General features: G+C 43.6%; 1 protein-coding gene across 4 annotated transcripts in view; it reads right to left on the reverse strand.

Moving 5' to 3' along the window:
- MCTP1 (multiple C2 and transmembrane domain containing 1) overlaps positions 1 to 27,967 on the reverse strand; it is a 669,880-nt gene that overhangs the window by 2,779 nt on the left and 639,134 nt on the right. For all 4 annotated transcript variants that reach the window (XM_075543074.1, XM_075543073.1, XM_075543072.1 and 1 more), the window contains 2 exons: positions 5,722 to 5,831; positions 896 to 1,005 (listed from right to left, as the gene is read on the reverse strand). In XM_075543074.1, coding sequence (XP_075399189.1) covers positions 896 to 1,005; positions 5,722 to 5,831 — 220 coding nt within the window. The remainder of the gene's footprint in view (positions 1 to 895; positions 1,006 to 5,721; positions 5,832 to 27,967) is intronic.

Genomic DNA, 27,967 nt, shown 5'->3' on the forward strand with positions numbered 1-27,967 from the left:
AAAAACAAACAAACAATTGGTTTAGCAATCTTAGGTGTATGGTGTGGCTTCAGAAAGCTCACTTCTATTACCTTTTAAGGCCCTATGTCCATGAACTTTGTGAAGCCCCATCAGACCAAGGAGAGTAGGAAATACTACTACACAATCTGCCTTACATGTACATATATATTTGCCATCATTAGCGCAGTCTTTTCCCTTGTGAGCAGATTTGCAGAGGCTGGAAGTGGAGTGCGCCAAAGCAAGAATGTTGTCAGGAAAGAGAAGCCAACACCCAGAAAGAATGCGGACACTGGCACCTCCTGCCTGGAGACAAGGGGCTTGGGAACTGATGGAACACAACCGAATGGTACCCAAAAGGGCCAAAACACTCCCTTAAGAGGAGATTTTGCTGACACATTGTCATTTAGGGCACACAAAACAGGGTTCTTGATCCTAAGCGGACTTGAAGTGCCAAAGACCCGGCCCTGCATCCTAAAGGTGACCCCGTAAACAGGCACCCATGGTGGCCTGTGCTCGCTTACACTTCCCAAGATAAAGTGCCATGGCACAAAAGCATATTGTCCTAAGTGCACCGCATGGATGGAAATGCCTCTGTTTGCGTGTAAGTGGTGGGAATAAATCAGCCTGCTGTCTAGACAAAGCTACACTTTGATCTATGGGGGAGCTGCGCCACTCCACGTTTATGGCATCATGGAGCCTACGGTGCCAGATAAGAAAAATGCATTTTGTGGGTAAACCTAAATCTTTATGCTGTTGTGATTTTTAACTGGCCTGTCTCTTTTCATCTTGGAGTAGCTTCATGACCATAAATACAGAGAACTACTGACAGTATAACTCATCCCTTAAAAATCATTTGTGCACAGCAGCAGAGACAGAAAGAAAAGGCTTTACTTACCCCAGACAAGGACAATGTATCTCAGTGGGATGAAGTACAGGACGACTGTGAACACACAGAGGGCGACAATGGCCAGCCAGCTTAAGAATGGAACGGTCCAGTTGAAAGTGCTAAATGAAAAATGAACATATACGCTAGCAGAATGAACATTTCAGAGGGGTTTGTTCATTTTTCAATATAAGAAGAAAACAAATGTAACTCAGACTCAACATCTGGACTCCGGACCTAGAGCGTTTGAATTTCTCGCTGGAAGAGAAACCATTTGGATTAGGCTATCAGGGGACACGGATTAGCCATGATTGCTCATTTCTAGAAATAATTCAAAGATCAGGGAGGAAGGACCTTGTAGCTGTCTCCTTCAGATATGCTAGCAATTCAAGGCCTCAAGCTGCCTCGAGCTGTTGCATTAGTTGGGCCACTCCTTGCCTGCTAAGAACAGATCAAAACCAAAGCAAATTCCACCTGGTGTTTCTACTTCTACAACGAGTACCTAACCTATTTTCTCCCGATTTTCATAGAGGAAAATGCCCCTGGGACGGCTATTCTCCCTTCTAATCTCTCAGTGTTTCTCCCACAGAAAGTAAAGTGTTGCCAGCCATTGTCTACAGACCTCAATTTATACTGCTGCAGATGTCTTCAAAAGGGTAGACCTCCATAAAGAAATTCTCACTTCCCACTACGTCTTGAATGGGAAGGCAGCAAACGGGGAGAGAGCAGCTGGCCTTGGAAAAAGTCACCTGCTATCATTGGCCCTCTTGCAGGACAGCCATAGATGATTAAGAAATGGAGTGAGTATTGCCTACTGTGATTCTCCCTCCATTGTTCTTGGTAAAAGGGTATGTAACATATGGTAGATTTATTGGAATGATTGTAAGGAGGGGATGGGAGCTAGGAAATGGGCGTTACAGGAGGGCTAGCTCAGTGGTTTTCTAATACCCATGGCAATTGCCGAGTCAGGGGAGGAAGCAAGGCTGGATCTTGACAGTGAGACATCATCAGAACAAAGAACAAAAATTATACCATCGGATAGAAAGAAATTACCAAGTTACCAAGGGGGTGGGGGAGATAGTATTAAAGAGATGGGAAGAAATTTAGGGGAACAAAGAGGTCTAGACAAGTAGGGAAAAAGGAAAACAGAGAAGGCAAAGGAAATATTTATGTAGAAAAGAAAAGGTTATGTAGAAAGGCCAGGAAATAGAATGTGAACGTACTGAAAGAGGGTACAGTTTAAACTCATGTGCAGAAGTTCTGTGGTGAACCTCTGGTAGTTTTTAAGGGAGAGTGGCAAAATGACAAAAGAAACCGAAACAATGTGCAAAGCCTCCAGGATCCGTACTTCGATATGTCCCCATTTAAAGTATACCATTGCTTGCTTTGAATCTCTCACTACGACACCACTAGCAAAGAGGCAGTGACATATTGGGTATAATGAAGAGTTAAGGACTTAGCAGATTGGATTTTGGCTTTAAATGAGTGAAACTCTCGAAGCCTCCAGTGCCCCTGTTATAAAATGAGGGTGACTTCTATTGTGTTTAAGGAGCCTGGTAGTGGTGGAGGGAGCCGTGGTGGGGCTTGGGCTGCTAACCACAGGGAGAGCAGTTTAAACCAGCAAACTGCTCCTCGGGAGAAACACGAGGCTGCGCCTGTAAAGATCTACAGGCCTGGAAACTCTAAGGAGCAGTTTTATGCTGTCTTACAGGGTTGCTCTCAGTGGGAATCGACTAAATGACAGTGGGTTTGGTTTGGGTAAGGATGGCCCAGGTTTATGAATCAAGGTGACATTACTAGAGGTGGTCAATGCTAATGAGTCAAAACATTGGATTGGATTTCTTCTTGAAAGGATCTAAGAAGGACTCCTTAAAGATTCCCTAAGGAATTCCAGGGAAATTTAGGCTATATTGACTTAGAGTAGAATTTGCTCAGGGTAGCATCTGTGGGTGGGATGAATAATTCACATGCTGGGCTGCTAACCGAAAGCTGGATGATTCAAACCCACCCAGAAGAAAAGCCTGGCAAACCACTTCTGGAAAGATCGGCCCTTGGCATCCCAGGGGCCCACAGGGCTCCTCTGACACACACAGGGTCACCCAGAGGCAGGGGCAGTTCAACAGCGACTCTCCTGTGCGGTTGTGGAGGGAGGTGGTTGAAGGAACCCTGATGGCTTGGTGGGTTAAGGGTTGACCTGCGAACTGCAAGGATAGCACTTGGAAAGCCCCAGCCACTCTTAGGGAGAGAGATGAGGCTGTCCACTGCCAGACAGATTCAGCCTCAGACACCCACTGGGGCAGTGCTCTGTCCTAGACGATTGCCAGGCATCAGAATCAACTCCACGTCCGCTGGAGGAGAATTCAGTAGCTGGGTCTCCTTCAGAAGTCATCTCCCGTGGCACCGAGCTTGTTTTCTGGGGTCTCCCTGGGCCAGCTTTCCCTAAAACTATTCTCTCTAACAAGAAAGCCCCTCTGGGTGTGTCGTTCACCGTGACTCTTCAGGAGGTGTGTCTTTTTCTTCTTATGGGTGACTGCGGTCTGTGAGCGACATCAGATCACCACTTTCCTCTTTACGGGCACCTGTGTCTCCTTTGTTCCTGCCAGCATGTGGGCAGTGCAGGCGGCTGGGGCTCACAGCCACTCATCACAGGACTCTGACTCAGAGTGAGTGTGAGCCCCCGGCTCTGTGCTCGGAACCCCTCCTGCTGGCAGCTGACCTGAGGCCTCCCTGTGCCCCTTACCCCTCTGGGGAAGACACGTGACCAAGAACCCTCAACAGTGCGGATAACGTCAGAAACTAGACAGCCCTCATCTATTTCTCCATTCTGTATTATGGGCCTTCGTGTAAATAGCAACTAGCAACTCTGCCTCCCAGGAGAGATGATGTTCGAGAAAGTTCTGGAATGGTTGTATAGCGACTACAAGGGGCGGCAAGTACAAAGATCATCCGCGTTGTGCTTAAAGGTTACCTCGGAGTGTGCTTTCAGGATGAGTGCTCTGTTGTTGCTTTTCAAATCCCACGTGATTCAAGGAATATTTCTCTTTTTAGCCCCGGATGACTGAATGGCTGGAGGTTTCAGTCCCTCCAGAAATGCCTCGGAAGAGAAGTCTTGTGGCTCTCCTTCCACAAACCCGCCCCCAACGTGGGGCACAGTTCCACTCTGCCCCACAAGGGGCTGCCGCGAGTCAGGGCCAGTGGTGGCAACTTTGGCTCTAGCTCAACACCGGTGGCTGTGCCGCAGAAATGGTTCCTACGAGACTGGATCCTCAGCCTTCTTCCTGTACCTCATCATGGAAGGGTGTACAAAACCCAGCTCCCCAAGTCTGAGCCACAGTGGGAATGTGGTCATAACGGAAAACACCTGAGGGTGCCCATGCGCTACCTGCTGGAGGCCCCTGCCACCCATCGGGAGATTCTTCCCTCCAGCACGCACTAGCCTGACTTTGGTGTTGACCTAGAATCTCCCGGTATAAATGGGATATTACAGGCAGGAATCAGCGTACATGGTAGATTGCCAAAGAAAGGACAGAAATCAACAGGGAGACGTCTGGGATTTAGAAGCTCCAGCAGGGCTTCAGTGGCCGGCAGGAGGAGCACGGGAAGGGAAGTAACGTGGAGAGGGGGAGAGGGAGGATGCGGGAAGCAGCCTTCTGAAGTCTGAGGCTGCACATTGCTCCGAGGCACAGGCACACGCGGGCGAGAGGGAGGCCCGTCCTGTCTAATGTGATACAAGAAAGTGGGAACTCAGCACCTCTGCCTGTGTGGAATTGTATTAAACAAAAGATTATACAAAATAAAATGCATTATCCCGTGGAACATGAAAGGCTCCGGATGAATGACTCACACCTTTAGTCTAAATAATTTACTCCTTTCAAATTCTCTGTATGCCCAAATCTGCAGAGCACGTTGGGTGATGAATAATAAACAATGAATACATCTAGGGGACCAGGAAGATGAAGGCTGTTCCAGATACACAGTACCCTTTCTCGAAAAGGGCCACAACACCGGCTCATGAAGTAGGCCAATTTTCACATCCTTTATGGGGTCTTCGTATAGTTCAGACAGATCCTTGGCTGTTGTAAATCCGTCTTATTAATTTTATAATTAAAAAGTTGCTCTTAAGAGTCTAGGGTTGCTACGAGGAAGAATCAACTTGATGGCAGTGAGTTGTTTTTTGTATTAGTAAATGTAATTATTTGAAATAAAACACAATGTAAGATTGGGGGTGTACATTTCTTAATTTTCCATTAATTATACTTATAAACTTATAAAAAATTAAGGAAAATCTTGGGAATTTTCTAAGGGAAAAGCTATTGGTTCATTTTATCTCAGACTCATGGTCTCAACTATTGGCATGCACAACTTTAAAATACTGAAGAATACTTTTGTAGGGTGCAGTGTATAATACATTTAAAAAGCATTTAGAATAACCTGATAAAAAGATAACTAGATCAGGAATATAACGCAGACTTGGCTTGATTACCTGAAAAACTCATTTGGCTTGTCTTTCCAATACAAATACATTATTTCAACCCCGATTTCCTATTCCATTTAAGAACAAAGGCTTTTACTGTGAAAATGTGCTAAAATTTGGGATGGTGTTATTCTTCAGAGCTACAAGTATGACTTTCTTTCCAACCAATATGTTCTAAATTTCAGGAAAGAAATTGACAGAACTTTCATAAAGCCAAAGACTGGCAGCAACAAAGTAAATAATGATGAAACGGAGCAATGCATCACCCAGACGGAGTGTCCCCTGCCAAAGAGAATGTGGCATTTCACCCTCTGAGAACAAATGGCCTCCCTGTCCCCAGAAGGCCCGTTGCTGCACCACTCACTTCTTTATCCTTTCGCCAAAGGAAGCCACTCCATCCAGGACGTTCTGGACACTGACACATACCTCCTGGATGGCATAGATTTTATTTATAAATCCCTTTTTTTCACTGTCCTGAAACACAATAGAGAGAGAGATTCTGCATAAGTAAGGTATTCTTCCGTGCATGGATTCTTTGAACTGAAGTCAACGTCATCACTTGTGTGCATATCAATCGATGACTGGCGTTCCATGAAAATGCAGGCACTCAGGAAGGTGGAGGAGGAGAGTACCCAGCACGATACTATGATGTGCTGCCTCTGCTCTTAGAGAGGGGGCTGCAAAGTGAGGGACGAAGGAAGGCAGGTTCTATTGTTCTTGTCTGCTGGAAGCATTTTGGAGAGAGTGTGGGGTGATGAGGAGGAGGAGGATGGGTCTTGGAATGACCAAACCTAGAACTGGAAGCAAAGCTTTTTTCCCAGACCCCAACCCCCACATCCCTTGTCACTCAGTTACCCCAGTTTCTGGACCCCACCCCCCACAGTCCTATACCGAGCTGTAGTTGCAGACATTTCAGCAGCAGAGAATACTGAATGTGAATGAGAGGCCTATATGTAAGGAGAGTGCAAGAAAGACCAGGACAGCCTAGATCCGTTCAGTGGCTCCTGCTCAGTCACCTCAGGTAACAGGAATGTAATGAGGTCGGCCCTCCTCTTAACAAATAACACTCTTAGACTTCACCCAGCAGCACAGGCTCCACTAGCCAAGGTTCTACCTGCTCATTTCCTTCCCCCCCCTTTTGCTCTGGGTTCTTCATTTGAAAGCGTCCGTTGGCGTTCTTCAGAGCACGAGTGGGTGGCGATGGAGCATACAGCACCCCAGGGGAGGTGGGCCTGGGGGCGATGTGCAAACTTCGTAATTTTAGACCCATAGGAAGAAATAGGGGTGGCCTTTCACGACTGAAACTTCTGCTCAGTAGCCTGACATCACGGGCACTTGCCTAGGCTGTCTGGTGGAGACCATCCAACCCCGATCCCATGATTCCATTCTTCCATGCCAGCTTGAATATCTATGGAAATGTAGATCCAATTTCATTACTTTAACTTCTTTTGAACACTTACACAGTGTGCCAGAACACTTGAGACCTCATGTGGCAGTCAGAGCTTGCTGAGCCGCCAGGAAGCTAGAATAATAATGTCGTCATTTTGCACATTTACATACTGACTTCCATTTCAGAAGAGTCTAAAGCACTTTCCACTGTGAACATTCGGCTGGGGATGGCAGCCTGCCACCCCAGACCCTGAGGGCAAGTCAGTGACGGCTGTGCATGCAGCCTCAAGGGCAGCAGGGTATTCTGGGACCAGGGATATGGCAGCCAGCTTTGTAACCCCATCTTCAGTATAGATACCAGTTACTTAAAGGCTCCATTTAAAATTTAACTCGCTGGGGAGACCTTCTGAAACGCATTCATCTGGCCTCTGCCAAAATGTATTGTCAGTCAGTGAGGTAGTGGAGATGCAGACAGCTTCTCAGTGAAAGCACGAGGGACAGAAAGCTACTCAGGGTCCCCATTATCTAAAGAGTTCATCCTTCACTTGCCATCGCAGTCAAGAAAAAAATCCAAACAAAACCCTGTCAACCAGGGGATTCAGGCTTATAATGACTGAGCTTTAAATCTGTAAGGGAGGCGTCTCATCTTTCTGCCACAGAGCAGGGGGTGGATTTGAACCTCAACCTTGTGGTCAGCAGTCCAACCCTTACCCACCACCTCCACCACCATACTCCGATAGTATATACAAGGCACATCGGTTTCTTATCTTTTCTCTCTCTCCAGTATAAGGGCATTAAGGACACTATGCAACCATATACTTTAGAATAAAACGAGTAACGCGTGGCTTCTTGCAGCTCCTTTCGTAGCGACAGCATCCATCTGGGCTATTAATATGCACCTCTCTCGGGCACTGGCTAAGTTCACTCACACCTATGAAGTAAAATGCACATAATAGATACCTTTTCTACACATAGACTAATTCAAACTGCAGTTGGAACATGCTAATTATACAGTGAAAGTCCAATGAGAATAACATTGTACCAGTTAGAAACTATGATGAAAAAAATGTTTCTTGCACAATAACAATATAATATGTAAAAAACTTAGGCATAACCTTAACAAGAAGTGTGAAAGATCTGCATGAGGAAGATACAGATGCCATGTTTCTCTGTTGGGACACCACATATGATAAAAACATATTTTTCCCATTGAATATACAGATTTGACACCATTTCAGACAAATGCTAGTGTGTCTGATGGAGAGAGATTTTGAGAAAATGTTTCTAAAATTTTATTTGAAAGAATAAATGGGCAACTACAGCCAAGGTATTTTTACAAAAGAGAAATATTAAGGAGGGTCTCATTATACAAGATATTTATAATTATTATCAAAACAATTATGTGATATGGGCACTCCACCATAAAAAGGAGGTATTATGCTATAGAGCCATTTTTGCCTATTCAAAGAAAATTATGTTCGATCCTACCTCAAATAACAAAGTCCCAAATATTCTATATTAACAATTGAAAACTAAAAAAAGAAGCCTTGGTAATTTGCTGCCGAGGAAGGAAAGCACTTTCTCAAAGTAGCGAAAGAAACTGCAAAGGGAAATGTTTCAGAACTGGTGTCAGCGATGCCACGCTGCAGCTCTGAGGTGCATCCTCCAGCTAACATATTAAGCAAGAGAACAACATCCAGAGACTTTGATTCAAAGGTGGGAAGTGAAAGAAGTGTTAGAAACCACCAGCTCTCATATTAAAAATGCAGTATGCAGATATTCATATAGAGTCTCATTAATGTGTGGGTTTTTAAAAAACGTATTCTTCTGAATTAGGTGAAGGTTTGATGAGGAAGGTTTTTGCTGAAGAGTGAGCCTCAAAAACTAGAGGGCTTACAGAGCAGACCATCAGGTTTTCATTAAGATGTGTTTTTAAAGGCAACCGCATGTGCCCCTTTTTCATACTTCTAAATCCAAGTGCAGGTATAAGATTATTGACTAAAGAGTTTTTAAAAATCGTCCTCTCTCTTAATTTTCTTTATTTTGGTTTTGGTTTTGCCTGTGTCCCAGCCCCGCAATCAGTCACCAAATTATACCATATGATTGTGTCATGTCCACAAAGTTTGGAAAAGCAAATGCTTTGGAATGGAATTTTATTTTAAAATCTCATCAAACTCTATATTCCTTCACTGTGGTCTCCAACCGATGAAGTAATTACTCTGATAGACACTGCACGGCCCAGAGCTGCAGTGGGTAATGGAAGTGCTCTGCGTTGTGTTCGGAGGCTTCATACTTTCCCCCATGAATGCTCAACACTTTATTAGTAGTGAATAAAACTGGTACATTTCTTTTATTGTCGTTTTTGCTTTCCTTTACAAACCAGCGTGGATGAAAGAAATACCATACGGTAGTTAATCATCCAGAGGCTTGGTAGTGACTTTTTGTTTTAAATGCATTATTAAGGATTCTTTTGAACATGCAGAAACAAATTACCTATAAAAAACAGCTTTAACTATAGAGCTGAGAATATGTGAGATTATATATTGTACAATTATTTCGAATCATCCTGTACAGTCTAAAAAGTCTCACTTATTTGAAGTAGTTTAAAAATAGATGGTTTTAAATAGTCCAGAACCCATCAATGGCAGCATCACTTACGGGACAGTGAGTGATTCTCTAAAACTCATCTAGTTTGCTGTGACATGAGGAGGCCTGGTGGCATAGTGCTTACTAGTTGGGCTGCTAACTGCAAGGCCAGCAGTTTGAAACCACAAGCTGCTCCTGGAGTGAAAGATGAGGCTTCCTACTCCCATAAAGAGTTACAGGCTCAGAAACCCACAGGGGCAGTTCTGCCCTGTCCTATAGGGTTGCTATGAGTTGGAATCAACTCTCTGAGAGTGAATTTTTTTTTTGAGAAGTTCTGCATGATTGTTGACATTATGACCATTGTTGACATCATAGGAAATGAGTGTATTTGAACACCCATGACACAGTGATCACTGTTAGCATGTATGTAGTGTACGCTTACACCAAATATTAATGGTATGAAACTGATGCTGTTTCTCTTTCCTCCTAGAGAAAAGTCTCTGAGAAATGAAACAACAATGACAAGAAACCAAATCCACTGCCACCCAGTTGATTCCAACTCATAACAAGCCTGTACAGGCTCCTGAGACTATACATCTTTACAGGAGTAAATAGCCTGGTTTTTCTTCTCTGGAGAGGCTGGTGGATTTAAAACACAGATCTTGTGGTTGGCAGGTGACCGTCTAACCAGCCCTGCCACCAGGGATCCTGAAGAGTACAAAGGAAAAGCGATTAAAAGCAGCATAGTGTGGCCTGTCTCAGCACAGTAGGGCAGGGGATCACCTTGTGTCCTCTTTCCTGGAAGAAACATTCAGCTTTGAGATACCTTTTACCGCAAAGGACTACGTAAGCACAAATTTGCCTCTCCTTTAAAATCTTGCTATTATGCACTTGCTAGGCAAAGGTTGCTGTTTGCTATGATACACATAATTATTGATTACAGTTTACCCTTGACTGTAGCTCTTCTGGGGGCCAATAGAGCTCCCCCCCCCCCCCATAGCCTGGAGTTTCCACTTGGGTTTGCAATGTATTTATGTTTCATGTGATTTATTCCAACACTAACGAAGGTTAGGGTGCACAACTGCCATTACTTTATCCAGAAAAAAATGCTCTGCAAAATAGACTTCCTCTCAGATCTATACTTCTAAAGCCATTTTGCATATTTTTATATAAAGTATTGATGAGACAAAGGCACACAAGGAAGGGAGGCAATATTATCTGCATGCCACTCTTCCTCCTTGCTCAGTGATAGGACACTAGATTCTAGCTCCCTAACAGGAAGACTGATGTTCACACGAAGAGTAGCTTGCCAACTCAGAATCTGTTGGCTACTGAATCTTTTCTAAGTGTTATATTCAGTTCTTACTGCATCAGATCATGTCCAGTGACTTGGTGCTGTGGCCCTTTGCCAGGTAAGGACCTTCATGGAGGGAACACTCCGGTGAGAGACCACAGGATGCTGAGATATAAAGTTAGGAGGACAGATGAACACTTGAAAGACGGTAATTTTTCTTTTAAAAAAATGGCTGTTTTTTCTTTAAAAAAGAAAAAAAGTTTTTCTTAAAATGCTTTCCTTCTTAAAAAAAACAACTCTCAAAAGCAGCTAAATTTCAGGGTTGTTGTAAAGAAACGAAATTAAATACGGGAACCCATTCCTACTGTAAATACAGGAACCCGTTCCTACTGTAACGCCTGGCAGCCAATACGCAAGCAGCACTTGTAGCAGTGAAGTCATGCTACAGTTCCTTCTTTTAAAGAATTCAAACTTTTAAATTCTTTTTAAATATTAAACACAACATTCTGACATATTAGAAAGACTCTCCAAATATATGAAAGCTTTTTGTGCATATTTAGTTTTGCTCCAGATGATTTAGTGCTAACTTGTCAGATTCCATTTTAAAAAATGATGGTGGATTCTTTATAATGTTACATTGGGAAGATCTTATTTTTGCCCCCTTTTGCTGACTTGGCACATCTCTCTCTCTCTCTCTCTCTCTTTTTTTTTTTTTTCAGAATGAGCATTTACCTGGCCCTTATTTTTGGCTTTCTCTGTCATAGCTTAGCCTGTGTTGCTCGGTGTTCATTTTCTGTAATGTGATTTGGAGTGGCATTTAGTTGTGCCTGGCCCATGTTGGCCTAATGTGATGCACTTGAGTTTAACTGGAAAAATGAAGGGAAAGAAAAGTGTCTTAGGCAGGTAGTGTAAGCACGAGGCTTTGTACGTGGCTGCAGGCATGTCTCAGAGTTATGGTGACGGCTGGGAAGGAAGGAAGATTGAGAAGGCAGGGGGGAGAAGCAAAGGAAGAAGAAACAGAGAGGAAATGGCAATGAGAAAGAGAGGCAGGAGGAAGGAGGACAGAGGAAACTTGGAGAAGGGCCTCATATCGACAGCAGAGGTGGAGGAGCCCATACAGAGGTTGAAGTTAATATTCAGAAAGGAGGAATATATCTGAAACAAGAACCCAAAATACCATAAAGCCAAAACCCCAAAGTCCTAACCATGTTGATTTCTAATTAAATACAAATAGCACTGTTATTTGTAAAAAGATGTAGAAGCACCGGTTCCTTGGAACCAGGATTTTTTTTTTTTTGCTATGCAGACTCTTCATGAGTAGACCCTAAGGGAGTTACAAATCTCCTAGTCTTAATGACTTAAGAAAACTCCCATAACTGTCTTGCAAGCTCTGGAAAGCTCTTAAAAGATTAGGACTCTTTATCAGAATCAAAACCTCTGACTCAATCTCCTAGCCAACAGGCAGGAAATGCTCTGCCCAGAGAGTGGCCTTGTAGATGACGTCCCAAGAGAAATTCTGCTTTCAGCGGGGCCTGATGTGAACAGTCCAAGAGGCCTGTGGACCCCTGCTTTCTACTCCACAAACAGTGACAGGCTCTGAGATCCACAGGGGCAGTTCTACTGAGCCCTACAGGGTTGCTAGGAGCCAGAGTCGGCTCCGTGGCAGAGTCTGGTTTTCCCAGACATCTAGGTGTGGACTCATAGCGACCTGAAGTACAACTGAATGAGACGCTGCCTGGCCCTGCAGCATCCTCACTACTGCTATGTTTGAGCCATTGTTGCGGCCACCGGCTCCCCTTGAGAGCAGCCAGAACACAAGGTGAGAGGCAGCTACTTCCAAGAATCCAGAGAGAGGGGAGGGTAGGGGAAGGAGGAAAAAATGAGGAGCTGACACCAAGGGCTCAAGTAGAAAGGAAGTATTTTGAAAAGAATGATGGCAACATCTATACAAATGTGCTTGATACAATGGATGTATGGACTGTGTTAAGAACTATAACAGCCCCCAATGTAATGATTAAAACAAACACACACACAGAAGAATTTGTATCCTTCACAGGGCTTTCTGGAAAGTCACCGTGAACAGATTGCAGAAGAGTAGTGGAAATATGAAAGCGCACTCAAGATTAAAGGGGCTTTGTTCCAACTATTGGTCATCATTAGATTTCATTTCCCAAAAAGGTGGGGTGGCGAGGGGGAAAAATAAAATGTAGCCTAAAGCCCCTTCAAGTAACTGTATAGGCATTTTTAGAGTAGAGAGTAAAGGCTGGGGCCCTTTCTGTATCAGCCTCTGAACCCAGAGGCAAGGGGCCCTGGTGGTGTGCTGGGTGATGCATTGGACTGCTCACCTCAAGGTCAGCAGTTTGAAACCCCAAATGGCTCCATGGGAGAGAGAAGAGGCTTTCTACTCCTCAAAAGAGTTACAGTCTCAGTTCTACTACGTGCTCTAGGATCGCTACGATGCATTTGGAGTTTTGTTTTGGGCCCCAGTGTCTTTCAAAGGCTTATTCCAGGAAATAGCTGGTCCCTGAGTTTGCCTCCTCTTCTTATGGGCTCAGTCACTGACGTAAATACTAATCAGTAGCACCAAGTCTGTTCATGAATCCAATAATAAATGCTTGCTTTCCTTTTTTCCAACTTCTGATGGGAAAGTTGTGTATGTTTCTGAACATAACTTGCTTTTGAACTTGTTTATTGCACTTTCAAATATAGCTGGAGTTCCGAGGCAGAGCTGCAGAGGCTCGGTGACAGCTGAAGGAGCAAGCCCCTGCACCAAGAGCTCCCGGAAGGAAGAGTGTGTCGACATTGCCTGCGGTGACGACTGCACATTCCTTCCTCGTGTGCTGAATGACTGAACCGTGTGATGTGCTTATTATAGGTCCATAAGATGGATTTTTATAGCCCTGATGATTCTAGGTGGCTATCATTTTATTTAGAAGATCAGCAGGTAGCTCTCTGTCTATCTGGTTCCAATTCCATGTCCAGCACTTCCTTAGCCCTGTGTGTTTGAGTGTTTTACTCGACGTCTTCATCTATAAAATGGGATGAGAATATCTCCGTGATGGTTGTGAAACGACGCAAACTCATTTAGGCACTCTAAAATGTGACAGTCAGGATCTGGCATAAGCTCACTATTCAGACTCATGGTGACCCCAGAGGGCAGAGTGGACCTGCTCCTTTGAGTTGCAAGCTGTGAATCGTCGTCTTGTTTCCCCAGAGCGCGTGACAGTCTTGACGGGCCGAGGGAGCCTGGTGGCTTAGTGCATCATGTGTTGGACTGCCAACCTCACGGTCAGCTGCTCTGTGGGAGAAAGGGGAGGCTTTCTGCTCCCCGAAAGATTGACAGCCTGGCAACCCACAGGGGCAGTTCTACTCGGGTCCTAAGGTCATTAGCAGTCAGAAGGGACTTGATGGCAGTGGGGATGGTTTGGATCTAGAATAAAGGAATACTCCATAAACATGAGTTATAATTTTCATCCAGGAATTCCTGGGCATTACACGTGATTAGCAGCTTGGTCGTGAAGCAAAAGGTTGAAGATGTGAGTGCCCAGAGAGAGGCTTCAGCAGAAAGTCTAGTTCCCCCAAACCAGCCACTGAAATCCCCCAAACCAGCCACTGGGGCACAGTGTTCTACTCGGATACATGAGAGCCACCGCAAGCCAGGATCCACTTCACAGGTAAGTGGAAAAATGGGAAAAGTCAATATTAGTGTAAAATTTCAATATTAAATTGTATTAAACTTTCATTAAAGAAGAGAGAATTTCTTAATTAGCTCATTATAGCTTGAGATTTTTAAGGTTTATTGTTCTAATCTGGCTGAAAAGCACCTGCGGGATTAACTGAAGAGAGGAGAGAGAAATGGCTCAGTGAGTGTCGCCTTTCTAGTTCTTGATTCTCTTGCTTTCTGATGGTTGGACCAGAAGCAGCTTCCTCAGTCAATTAATTCCCTGCTTCAGCTGGCAAGGCTCACTTCCTGCAAGACATCCCTGAGGAGAAGCGGCATGGATCTACCCTGATGCAGCCCTGGGTGCTGAAGCAGCTGTGTGGAGACCCTTGGCAGTGCTGAGATGCTTATATGTTCACTGACTCCGCTTTCCTCCTGCAGTCGGCGTCATAGTGTGTGTTTTGTGAGATGGAGGAGGACTTTGTGGATTGGTGTCAGACATATGGGCTAATATTGGACTTGTGGGCTTGGGCAGCACTGAGTTGGGATGTTTTCTTGATGTGCACTTAACCTTTATATAAAACTCTCTCTTATACATGAGTTTCTGTAGATTGTTTCTCTACAGTACCCACATTAACACATACAAGGTCAGCAGTTTGAAACCCCAAGCTCCTCTGTGATGAAAGGGGATGCCTTCTACTCTCATAAAGAGTTACACAGGATAGTAACTCCCCGTAAAGAGTTACACAGGATAGTAACTCACTCAGTGTCAGCCAGCTGGTGCCCTCCTCCTGGCGACCTGAGTGGGCAGGGTAGAAGTGCCCTGTGAGTTTCTGAGACGGAAACTCTTTATGGAAGTGGAAGGCCCCGTCTTTCTCCCACTGAGAGCGAGTTCTGCTGGTTTTCAACTGTTGGTCTTGTCTTAAACAGCCCAATGTGTAACCAACACACCATCGGGGCTCCATAGGGTGACAGCTATTCCTTTCATACCCGACTTAAGAAACTGAAGACTAGAACCCTCAAACTTCCACCCCAATATCTGCTCTTTCCTTTGGTGCCTGTTGCTGTTTTTGCTGTCCTTTACTAAATGACACATACAATTTTGCTGTAGTTCTTGAATGCTTCCTCCCCCAAACTATCATGATCCAAATTCTACCTTACAGATCCAGCTGGACAGGAGGATGTACACTGGTACAGATAGGAACTGGAAACACAGGGAATCCAGGACAGGTGAACCCCTCAGGACCAGTGGTGAGATTGGCAATACCGGGAGGGTGGAGGGAAGTTGGGATAGAAAGGGGGACAGATTGTAACGATCTACATAAAACCTCCTCCCTGGGGGATGGACAGCAGAGAAGTGGGTGAAGGGAGACATTGGGTGGTGTAAGATAAGACAAAATAATAATAATTTATAAATTATCAAGGGTTCATTGGGGGGGGGAAGCAGAGAGGGAGGGGAAAATATAAAGTGCTGATACCAAGGGCTCAAGTAGAAAGCAAATGTTTTGAGAATGATGATGGCAACATATGTACAAATGTGCTTGACACAATAGATGGATGTATGGATTGTGATAAGAGTTGTACAAGCCCCCAATAAAATGATTTAAAAAAAAAGAGTTGCAAAATGATCTAAGCAGAAAGTTCATCTGTGCCTGGGGTTCCCTGCCCATTGGAAGATGTATGTCCTTCACAAAACACAGGCCTTTGATCATGTGACTTTACCTGTTAATATTAGCTTTCCTATTGCTATTGTTTTTACAGATAAAACGCCCAATTAGACTTAGCAATTAGTTCTTCAGACTCGTGGCTTCATCAGGACCAATGCTCATTATTTAATCCCAAATAAATCAAATTTTCTTATCAGTCTACTTAGTGAAATTTTTAACCAAAGAGAGGTTCCTTTTGTTTATATCTATATATGTGTGTGTGTGTGTGTGTGTGTGTGTATGTATCATTCCTTTTGTTACATATATTTCAGGCATCTCATAAACTAAGGAGCATATATATGAAGGTGTGGGCCTCCTCAAAGATGGTTTTCTTCAATCGATTTCTGAAAGAACCACTGAGCTTTGTCAAGGACATTCTACTCTATGAAGTATGTTCAGTTGATCCTTCCATCCATACTTGAGATGGCCAGGTAGGTAGTCTCCCCATTTTAGAGATGAAAAAACTGAGGCTTGGAGAAGCTAAGGTTGTACCACAAAAAAGGGTTCTAAGACTTTAACTTGTACCTTTTTTGAAAAAAAATCATTTTATTGAGGGCTCTTACAGCTCTTATAACAATCCATACATCAATTATATCAATCCCATTTGTGCATATATTGCCATCATCATTTTCAAAGTATTTTCTTTCTACTTCAGCCTTTGGTATCAGCTCCACTGTTTTTCCTCCTTACCCGCCCCCACCCTCGTTAGCCCTTGATAAATTATAAATTAGTGTGATTTTCATATGTCACACCATCTGCTCTCTCCCTTCACCCATGTTTCTGTTGTCCATCCCCCGAACTCATGTCTTATGATGGGAACTGGGCTCCTTTAAAAGCACTTGAGTCACAAAGGGTCTCTTTTCACCATGTTGTTTTAGATATTTGAACTTGGCTCTCCCAGAGAACTAATCTCGAGTTAGTAATAATCAAATTGTGTGAGGAAAGACTCATATTAGTATTATAAAAACAATGCTCTTTGTGACCGCTCCAAAAAACCAGGTAAGGATTACTTTGTGCAATCCGGAGGCTATTTTTCTTTACAAATATTTTACAAGACAAACTTGTACCTTTCTGAAAAAGCACATCTGTTGTAAATTACCCCTCACAGAAAGGGAGAGATTTGCCATCCTTTCCCCCATCTGAGTTTAAAAGGGATTTGTTGACATATTCTGAGACCGGCATAGACAAAACAGCACAGGAAAGAGGAGGCGGTCAGCGGGACCTGGGTTCGGCTTTGCTTAAACTAATTCCACATGCCCCATGAACCATTAGCTGTTTTTTATTTCCTGCTCTAAAGATCTGGACTGAAAATAATCTGGGGTAGGGAAAAGCTGCACTTATTAGCCCCCAGCCCCCCATAGATGCTGTGTTAGCAAATAAAACGTAGGAGCCACCTTCAGCAAAACCAAGGTCTTTAATAATCCATTTCTCAAACACTACTGGTATTTCCTTTCCAAACAAAGATGGGCTGTGACTGGAATCAATTTAATCAATTGTATGGTTACAATTGCCAAGTTTCTGGAAATAATCGCCATTAAATACTAGATCATATTTTTTATATGAAGCCAACAACAGTTTTATTGCTGCTTAATGTCCATGATTTGTTTGTTTGCTATAGCTTTTCAGTCATCTGAGAACATGATGTCTGTGGGTAGGGATGCGTCTTAAGAACAAACGGGACAGATGCAAGGTTGAAGTCGTATGCATGGCTTGACGCGAATCCCCCAAACAGGGGAATTAGCATTTGCTTCACCATTTTGCGTTTTCCTCCCTCAGTTTTCCTATAAACTCCACAACGCATTGTCATCCACATTCGCATCCTGTAGAAACCACGGAGAGCGCTGACCACGCCATTGTCTGCCTTAGAAGATAACAGGGCTCTTCCATGAAATTCGAGACTCCGAAGCTGAGGCAGCACAAATGATGGGCCGAGTGCAGCTGGCGGGCACCAGGCCGTCCTTCTCGATGGACACCACATGCAGCACATACCTGAGTAACAGCTCAGTGCTCGGTGGGATGCTGCTGATGGATGGGGTAGGCCCAGGCCTTACGCCCCTTCTTCACTGAAGACTACATCACTCAAATGGACTCTTTCTGGGGTCAAGCTGGAAGACGATATCAAAGGCCCACTTTGTTTAGCTAACGGTAATATTGTTGTGTTCATTTTGTGGATATTGGAACCCGTGGAAATGGATTTGAATAAGTACCTCAAGTGCTTCTGTGGGTGTTGGTTATTCACTTAATAGAATAAAGTAACTATTTTAGAAATGGCAGTTGGCATAGCAGCATTTAAATGGTCTGCATTTAAAATATCATCTGGGTGGACATGAATTGAGGCTATGATATGCTTTTGTGGACTTGTCTGAACCAGAGGGACAGATCAAAAACCAAACACCCAAACTCACCGTGATCAAGTCAATTCCAACTCCTAGTCATCGTCTAGGACAGAGTGGACCTGCCCCTGTGGGTTCCCCAGACTGTAACTCTATATGGGAGTAGAGAGCTTCATCTTTCCCCCATAGAGCAGTTGGGGTTTTCAAATTGCTGACCGTGGGGATAGATACTCAACACATCTATCCAGAAAGATAGGGGTGAGTTGAAATTCTAGCTATCTACCTTACAAATGAGTCCTGGTGGCATAGTAGGTGAAGCATTGGACTGTGAATCACAAGGTCAACAGTTTGAAATCACCCGTGGGTCCAAGGAAGAAAGATGATGCATTCTACTCCTGTGAAGATGTGCCTTTTCAGAAACCCACAGGCTAGTTCTAGTCTGTCCTATAAAACCCAACTAAACTCCCTGCCATCAAGTCAATGCTGACACATCGAAACCTTTGGGTTTCTGAGACTTTTCATAGGAGGAGAAAGCCTAGTCTTTCTTCCGTGAAGCTGCTGTAGGTTCTGCACTATTGTCCATGAGCACTGCAGCCTAACACGGAACCTCTATACCACCAGGGCTCCTATTTGGGTGGCCTTACTCCAAAAACGAAAGCAGAAAACAAACTCACTGCCATCTAGTTGATGCGGCTCACAGCAACCTCAGAGGGGAGGGTAAAACTGCCCCAGTGGGCTTCCGAGACTGCAGCTGTTTATGAGAGTGGAACGCCCACCACTCTCCCTCGGGGTGGCCGGAGGCTTCAAACTGCCAGACTTTTGGATGGCGGCCCAACAAGTAACCAGCATGGTACTAGGGATCCTATAGGATCCCTATAAAGTAGCTCTAAGTCAGAAAAGCCTCCTAGTAGTGAATGAGTACTTTACAAACTGTAGGGCTTTATGTAACTTATTAAACACTCAGTTTTCTTATCAGCGAGTCTGCTTTATAATATTGCAGAAACAAAATCGTGTCTTTATAGTAACTTTCACATTAATAGCTATTAAATAAACATTGATTTCCGTCTTTTAACAAGCGTTTTCCCCAAAAACTGTTTTTCTTTTTTTTTTTTTTTACCTAATCTCTCTCTCTTTTTTCTTCCTGAAGTTTGTGTTTAAAGACCTGCCTATCGTTCACTTCATTCACCTTACTTCCTTGTGAAAGAAGTATTCTGTTTATCCAATTCTCAGGTCATTTTGTTTATTCATGTCGTGGATAAATATTTATTGAATGCTAAGCACAAATGACACCACCTAGGCCCTGGGGATACATGACAAACAAGACAGACAGTACCCAAACTCAAAAATACTTACTGCCATTGAGTTGATTCTGACTCATAGCAACTGCTTTGGTGGGTTTTCAAGGCTGTAAATCTATATGAATGCAGAAGGCCTCATTGTTCTTGTGTGAAGTGCCTGGCGGTTTCAAACCGCTATCCTTGCGGCTAGTAGCAAAAGGTCCACCAGAGGACCCACGACACCATCAGCACCAAGCAAACATAAATCAACCAACAAGGAAAGCAGCAGAGTGAAATTACAATGAAGAGACTTGAAATATTGTACATGCCCTAGAGAGTGACCACGTGATCATGGGGGAAAACCAGTCTGAGAAGTGACTTGACAATTGAGAAATATTTTGGTCAATGTATTAGAAAATAGAAACTAAGTATATCTAACCAAGGAATTTAAAATAGGGATGTGATCACACAGGCAATGAAAGAACTAAGATAAAACAAGAGTGTAGCAAACTTTAGCAATTCATGGAGGAGAGAGAAGGGGAGGCGGAAAGAGGGAGATAGAAATCGGGGGTGGGGATAGAAAGGAGGGAAGGGAAGAAGAAAAGGGAAAGAATGCAAATGAGAACTATTTTCCTCCCCCCCCCCCCCCCGCCTTCTAATCTCCTCCTCTATCTGCCACTGACCAAATCTACAAAAGTTATTGCCAAGGAAGCTGAGAAGGAGTTTGCAGGAGAAGCGAGGGAATCAACCTATTTGCTAATAGACAATAACCAGCAATTGATCTGAGAGATGAGACAATGCAAACAGTGAGAAGATCAAGGGAAGCAAGTGTAGGTGATGCAAATAAGCACAGGTAGGAAAAAAAGCAAACAAACAAAAACCCTTGTCCTTGAGAGAGCAAAGGGCACTTGGGGCATGGTAGCCACGTGCAGGACAGAGTGTCACAGAAAGACCTGTGGTAGTTACCAAAGTGTCCATTTGAGACGTAAGAGTGAATGGATGGAGTTTAGCCTGTCAATCAGTTTGCAGCTTGATGACCTCACCTGGAGCCCCTGAGGAGATAAATAGCTCACAGGAGGCAGAACACACACTCACTTACTGCAGACATTACTGACAATGAACCTGATGGAGCTACAATGATGCAGTCAGAGCCCTGAAGCTGAAGGAGCCACCTAGAGACTCCTGCCAGCGTTAAGATGCTTCCACTGCCATTGGATCCACAAGGCTTTCTACCCATGATCTTTCTGCATTCAGCATTATTGCATGTGTTTTGTGAGTCTTAAGAGGAATTTATAGATTGGTATGGGACATATGGGCTAATATCAAACTTATGGACTTGATCTGCACTGGGCTGGTATGTTTTCTCAATATTCAATTGCTCTTGTATACAAAGTGTCTAGGAATTTGTTTCTCTAATCTACCCAGACTAACACAAGATCAGAGATGTAAACCACAATGGAGAGTGGGAATTTTATTCTAAGCATGGGGGGAAGCCACTGGAGTGTTTCAACCAAGAGGCATAGCATGATATAATTTACATGTTTAAAAGATCATTTATGCAGAATGTTTTGTAGAAGGAATGACAAGATAGTTGGGAAGCGATTGAAAAGTCGGGAGAGGCAAAGTCACTACAGGCATGCTAATAGATTGGATATTGGAAGGGGTGGAAAGGCGTGAAGAACTATGAGTTTCTAGTTGCTTTTGACTTCTCTGGTGCAAAATCACCAGCTGAGAGTGAACAGGAGCCACGGCCGGTGGGGGAGGTTGTTAGAGACAAGATATGAGTCATTCCATAGGGAGAGACATTCTCCTCTTCACAGGTCCTATAGGGTGACTTATACGGAAAAGTGCACTGTACTAATTCTACTGCTTTGCCACTTCAATCTCTTTGCTATTTTTATAAACTTCAAAAATATCCACATCTTATCGACCCCGTCTTGGATCTAAGGCCCTTTTATAGAACGTGAAAGGATGTAGCATAAAAACAACAGCAACAAGCAAACACTCTTGTTGCTGTTGAATGGATCATGAATCCTGGCAACCCTATAGGACAGCAGTTCTCAACCTGTGGGTCGTGACCCCGTTGGGGGGTCAAATGACCCTTTCACTGGGGTCGCATAAGACCATCAGAAAACACATATATTTACAATAGCCTTAGGAACTGAGACACCACTCCTCTGTCTGTCTCGAGGTGGGTCCGCCCACATGCAGACACGCCCACATATGAGCACCCGGTGTGAAGACTGTTACCCATGCTACACCAGGCTTCAAGACAAAATTCATTTATTTGTCATTAGAAATAAATATTTCAAAATATATAATTGCATATTGTTTTGTGATGAATCACTGTGCTTTCATTGTGTTCAATTGGTAACAATGAAAATACATCCTGCCTATCAAATATTTACATGACATTTCATAAGAGTAGCAAAATGACAGTTTTGAAGTAGCAATGAAGATAATTTTATGGTTGGGGTCACCATGACATGAGGAATTTTATTAAAGGGTCACGGCACTAGGAAGCTTGAGAACCATTACTATAGGATGAAGGGTAACTTCCCCATGGGGTTTCCAAGGTTGTAATCTTTAGGGAATTAGATTGCCACAAATTTTTCCCATGGAACATCTAGGCTCAAACTGCCAACCTTTTGATTAGGAATACAGCACTTAATGACTGTGCCATCAGGGATTCTTGGAGGTTGCATACCCTGCTACTAAAATGTCTAAATCACTGGTCAGGATTTTTCCTGTAAAGAGAGAAAGGTTCTTTTTTTCGGTAGTGCCAACCTTTCTACACCCTGACCCAGGAGAACTAGGCCGTCTAGTTTGATGCCAGACTCAAAACCCAGCTGTCATCACGTAAGAACAAAAAGACCTTGTGCTCTCTCAGTTTTCCTCTCTCACCATTCTCTTCTATTTACTCTTAGCTCTCTGAATTCCTAAAGAGCCCAAAGACCTTTACTAAGAAATCTAGGAACTGGCCCGGTCTCAGTAAGGTAATTTGTTTGGTTATGTTGGTAGAAACCAGTCTGTAAGTAGGTGAAGGGCCCCACCAGACGTACATTGTCATACAAGGAGCAATTTGCTGCTGCCATGAAAGCCTTCTTTGCTGACCTCAGCAAGTAGTCATCTTAAAGGAAAAATAAATAAAGAGTACCGTCAACCTTCCACAGGTTGCTCTAGTCTTAGGAAAACACGGTCTCCTAACCCTGGCTCATAGGAATAGCTCTCAGTTCAATGGTCTGAACACATTTTTTATCCCAACCCCATTTATGATGGAGAGTTCTTCATTAAATAAAGAGGAGGGATGACTTTTTAAATGTACATTGGAAAAGGTGATTGATAGGGAGGCTGTGCCCACAAGTTGTAAATCCATATCCTGTAGGAAGAGGAGCTCACTGTTTATCTCCTGAACATTCCTCAGCCTATCTGTGGTTTGAACTCATTATATCCTCTGACGTCCATTCCTCCCTGCTAACTTCCCACCCCCAAATCGTTTCTAAGAAAATAGAATCTTATGGTCTACTTTTGGGGACCTCTCCACAAAGGATACAAGAGCCTTGGCGGTGTTGTGGTTAGGAGTTAGACTGCTAACCTCAAGGTCGGAAGTTTGAAAACACCAGCCTCTCCATGGCGGAAAAGACGGGGCTTTCTACTTTTGCAGAGTTACAGTCTTGTAAGCTCACGGGGCAGTTCTCCCCTGTCCTCTAAGATGTCTGTGAGTCAGCATTGACTCGATAAAGTGACTTTGTTTTGGTTTTTGTTTGCATCAGGAGCCTGGTAACTCAGTGGGTTATGTGTTGAGCTGTTAACTGCAAGAGAAGCAGGTGGACATACATGCCAGTCTCTCCATGAGAGAAAGATGAGGTGTCCTGCTCCCGTAAAGATTTACAGCTTTGGAACCCCCCGGGAAAGTCTGTTCTGCCATATGGAGTCACGTTACATCAGAAATGACTGGATGGCAGTGAGATTTAAAAAATAATAAGGACACATAAGGCTCTTTGGTGGTGCAGTGGGTCAAGTGTTGGACTCCTCACAAGGTTGGCAGTTCAAACCCGTCACTCTGCAAGGGGAAAACCAGCCTGTCTGTTCCCTTAAATATTTATCGTCTAAGACAGTGGTTCTCAACCTTCCTAATGCTGTGACCCTTTAATACAGTTCCTCATGTCGTGGTAACCCCAACCATAAAATTATTTTCATTGCTACTTCATAACTGTCATTTTGCTACTCTTATGAATCATCATGCAAATACCTGGTAGACAGGATGTATTTTCATTATTACCAATTGAACATGATGAAAGCATAGTGATTCATCACAAAACAATATGCAATTATATATTGTGAAATATTTATTTCTAATGACAAATAAATGATATTTTGTCTTGAAACATGATGTAGCATGGGTAACAGTCGTCACACAGGGTACTCATATGTGAGCATATCTGTATGTGGGCGGACCCACCTGGAGACAGAGAAGTGGTGTCTCAGTTCCTAAGACCATCAGAAAATATATGTGTTTTCTGATGGTCTTAGGTGACCCCTGTGAAAGGGTCATTCGACACCCAAAGGGGTTGCAATCCACAGGTTGAGAACTGCGGGTCTAAGAAACCCCAGGGAATCATATGCTTCGGTCTTAGAGGGTCATAGGGTCAACAGGAGTGAAAGTAGACTCAGTGGCAGGGATTTGTGCTTTTACCTACACAGAATGAAGGAAGGCTGGTTTTCTATGGAGCCGCCGTCAGGAAGGGCCAGTCAAGCGTGATGTGACGGAAGGTCCTCATGAATGAGAGAACCCCTCAGTGAGATGGACGGACACAGTAACCGCAGCGGGCTCCAGCACACGAATAGCTGTCAAGATGGCTCCAAACCGGGCAGTATTTCCCTTTCATATTTCGTTGCCACAATTTGGAGCTGACTGGACAGCAACCGACAACAGCACCAGTCAAACACAAACTCATAGCCATTGAGTCCGTTCTGACTCACGGCGACCCGGCAGGGCGGGTGGAACTGCCCCGATGGGTTTCTGAGACCAGAACTGTTGCAGGAGTAGAAAGTGTCCCCTTTCCAGACCAACGTAATGATGGGATAAACAGTCTGAGTTCTGAATCACTGTTCGAACGCCCTCAAAAGACACACAGACACATACACGGACATGCATTCTAGGAGAGGATGCCCAACATCAAACCGAGTACCCTCTACAACTGTCCGCTGGGAAACAACAGGCGGAGAACCATTGGAAAAGAGTGCCCAGCATGGGGACGCTTACCTCCAGTTCTTTTCACCAAGTACTATTTCAGAAGGACAAAGAAAATCATGCGGTAATTTTTCTCTTGGAGTTTAGTAGTCAACTACATACACACTTGCAAGAATTTAAAATGGTTGCAAGTCTAATATGGTTCTATGGTAGATTCATCCCAAACAGCGAAGTGCGAAGCCATTGCCTGTTTGTCATATAGGAAGCAGGCAAAAATGTTTCGTATGACTAATTTAACACAGCTCTTATTGCCCTTGTTCTTACAATTAGCATTGAGCATTAGGAGCCACGTTACAATGGATTGACTTTCCTACTGGATGCATGATGTTTCGGTGATATCAGATGCACATCGCATCTCAATGCCTCTGAGTGTAAGCATGGACGTTCCAACAATCTGCTCTTCCTCAAACACACTGTGCGGAGTTGATGGAAATGATTTTGAACCTTCTGCGTTTTGTGACTTTTTGGCACATCTACTAGTATTAGGAATTAGATATTTTATCTGAGCCAAACTGCTGCTATGCAGAAATAAAAATAACAGAATCCTTCTCTCCCCAGAGAGCATGGGGAAAACAAAGGTGGCATTATTACGGACATTAGAGCTACAAAAATAAAGGGGTTTTTCCTTTCTTTCTGCATGCCAACCATCTTCACCTGGAGAGGTAAGTGATATTAATTATGTGCACCATGCCGTTCAATTGTCATCCTTCTCCCAAATGTTTCCATCAGTTTGAAAGGAAGTTCGCCCTCCCTTAAGTACGGAGTTCTCTTTCTATTTCTTCCCGGACACTCCTGGTAACAACTAAGAAACTTTATTATTCAGTTCCTTAATCCAAGAGCAACTATCCTCCGAGTTTTTCCACTCTTGTTTTCCTTTCTATTTCTGAGGTTCATTTAAATACGTTTCTTTAGTACAGGGACATCTGCTCATTCTTTGACGTAGCACAGGAAGGGCCAATATTACATTCACCGCGTCGAGGCAGTGATCCCAGGCAGCATCCTGTGGGAGAGCCCCTAGCAGGGAGCACCCCGGGGAGTACTGTTGGTGGAGAGGAGAAAGGAGTCCTGGGGGATGACATTTAAGAAAAATGGCCTGAAGAAACATTGAAAGGCAACCTTATCACATTACATGAAGGTTTGGGGGGCAGACTAGGTTCTGTACCCTGATCAACGGCTATGATTTTATTCTGCCAGGGCAAAACTTTTATCCACTCAAGTTTGTGTATTCTTCGGACTATGTTATCTCGACTGAGGAATTTAATGGCCTGCTTTAAAAATCTGTGAAATGATCTAGGTAAGAACAAAATTAGTGTTTCAAAGAGTTTTCATATATTAAATTTTATACCAGTTACGTTTAAAGTTAAAAAGTGAATTTTGCTTTAGTTAGCTATAGTTTACTGATTCCAAATATAACAAATAGGCTCATTCCCGCTTACTGTATTACTTAAATAAGCTGGCAGTGTTCTTATAGAATGTTAAACATGCTTCGGAATGCATTTTGGAAATTTAGTAATCAGACACACACAAGTACATACATATATTTTGACATAGACACATATATTTTAGTTTCAGGTTCAGTGCAGTTAAAGTCCGAGAGCAAGGAGGAGCAGAGACACTTCCATTAGAAGCCCTGCCTTATCTCATTTGCAGCAATCATGAGTGAGGAGTTCCTCAAAGCTAGGACGAGGACATCAAAAGGTTTGTGGCTTTAGGCAAACATCCCAAACCCATACTAATGTGATCACTTCTCCAGCATCCTCAGGCACAGCATCATGGATCGATAGAGGATTTCCATCTTTTCTCCTTCGCACAGAATTCTGGAGGTCACAGGCTGGCTATGCGTACATTGTGTTTCATCGCGTCGCAAGTGCCAACGGCTGGGGTCTTTGGATGGTCACAGAATCCCCAGGCAACTCTCCCACCTTACACATCGGTGACATGGGATGCTCCTACTCTTAAAGGATTCGGTACAATGTTTGATTTTAAAATTAGTCCTTTCATCCATTTCTAAACTGACATTGGATCCTTCACTCACACGCTAGGTCCAGTGAAGGATGTGATAGAAGGGGAGAGAGACGGACAGAAGAAGGGGAGAGAGATGGACAGATGTCACCTCCTGAGAACTGCCTAAGTGTCAAGTACTGTGCCAAATCAAGTCTCTTCACTTGCACTGGAAAGGCTTTTCTGTGGCCACCCTGCAAAGACTGTCTAGTATTCCCCTTGTATTGCAGATGAAGAAACTTGGTCTTAGACAAGTGAAATAATTTTGCCAAGGTCCCAGAGGGTGTAAGTGTGTGTAAGTGGATCCTTTCATCAAGTTCTCCCACCACCATCCTAGATCACCAGACCTAGAGCTGTCAAAAGACAGGGAAAACCAAAATGCAGGTCTAATATAGGATGGAAAAGGAGTCTGTTTCAATGAATAACTCCAATTCTAGTTCCGTGATGCCTCATAAGAGCAGACTGATATTGTAATTAGCATTCAAATGATCCCCCCATGTACCTCCAGTTTTCACTAGATGTACCAGCTGCCGCTTCCATACCACCACCACCCTTTCCAGAATTTCTCTAAGTGCTGCTGATCAAATAAAGGCAAACAATCACTAAAATAAACAAACATACACACAAACAACACAAAATAAAACAAAACAAAGTGAAAGCAAAGCAAACCCATAGCCATAATGTCTAATCTGAATTCTACACGGGACGGGGTAGAATTGCCCCAGAAGGTTCTCCAGGCTGTATTCTTTAAGGACCTATGAGTTGGCACCAACTCGATGGCTGTGAAGTTAGTTTTTTAAAGGTAGCCTATTTTAGGGAAGCAGACTACCTCATCTTTCCCTTGCGAACTGGGTGGTGGGCCCAAACTCTTTGATCTTTCAGATAGCAAATCACACAATGTCACCAGACCTCCCTGAACACCCACTAGTACTCATTTACATTGCTGTTCATCCCTCCAGAGACAGACATGTGGCTGAAAATAGGATTTTTAGCATTCAAGCCTAAGAACATCTATTGTGCTTCTTTCTGATCATAAGAAAAGTACCGTTTGTTATTAAAAACTTGGAAAGTACAAACAAACATAGGGAACAAAACACTGTTAACGTTTT

Source organism: Tenrec ecaudatus, chromosome 2, assembly GCF_050624435.1.
Source record: "Tenrec ecaudatus isolate mTenEca1 chromosome 2, mTenEca1.hap1, whole genome shotgun sequence".
Classification (NCBI taxonomy): domain Eukaryota; kingdom Metazoa; phylum Chordata; class Mammalia; order Afrosoricida; family Tenrecidae; genus Tenrec; species Tenrec ecaudatus.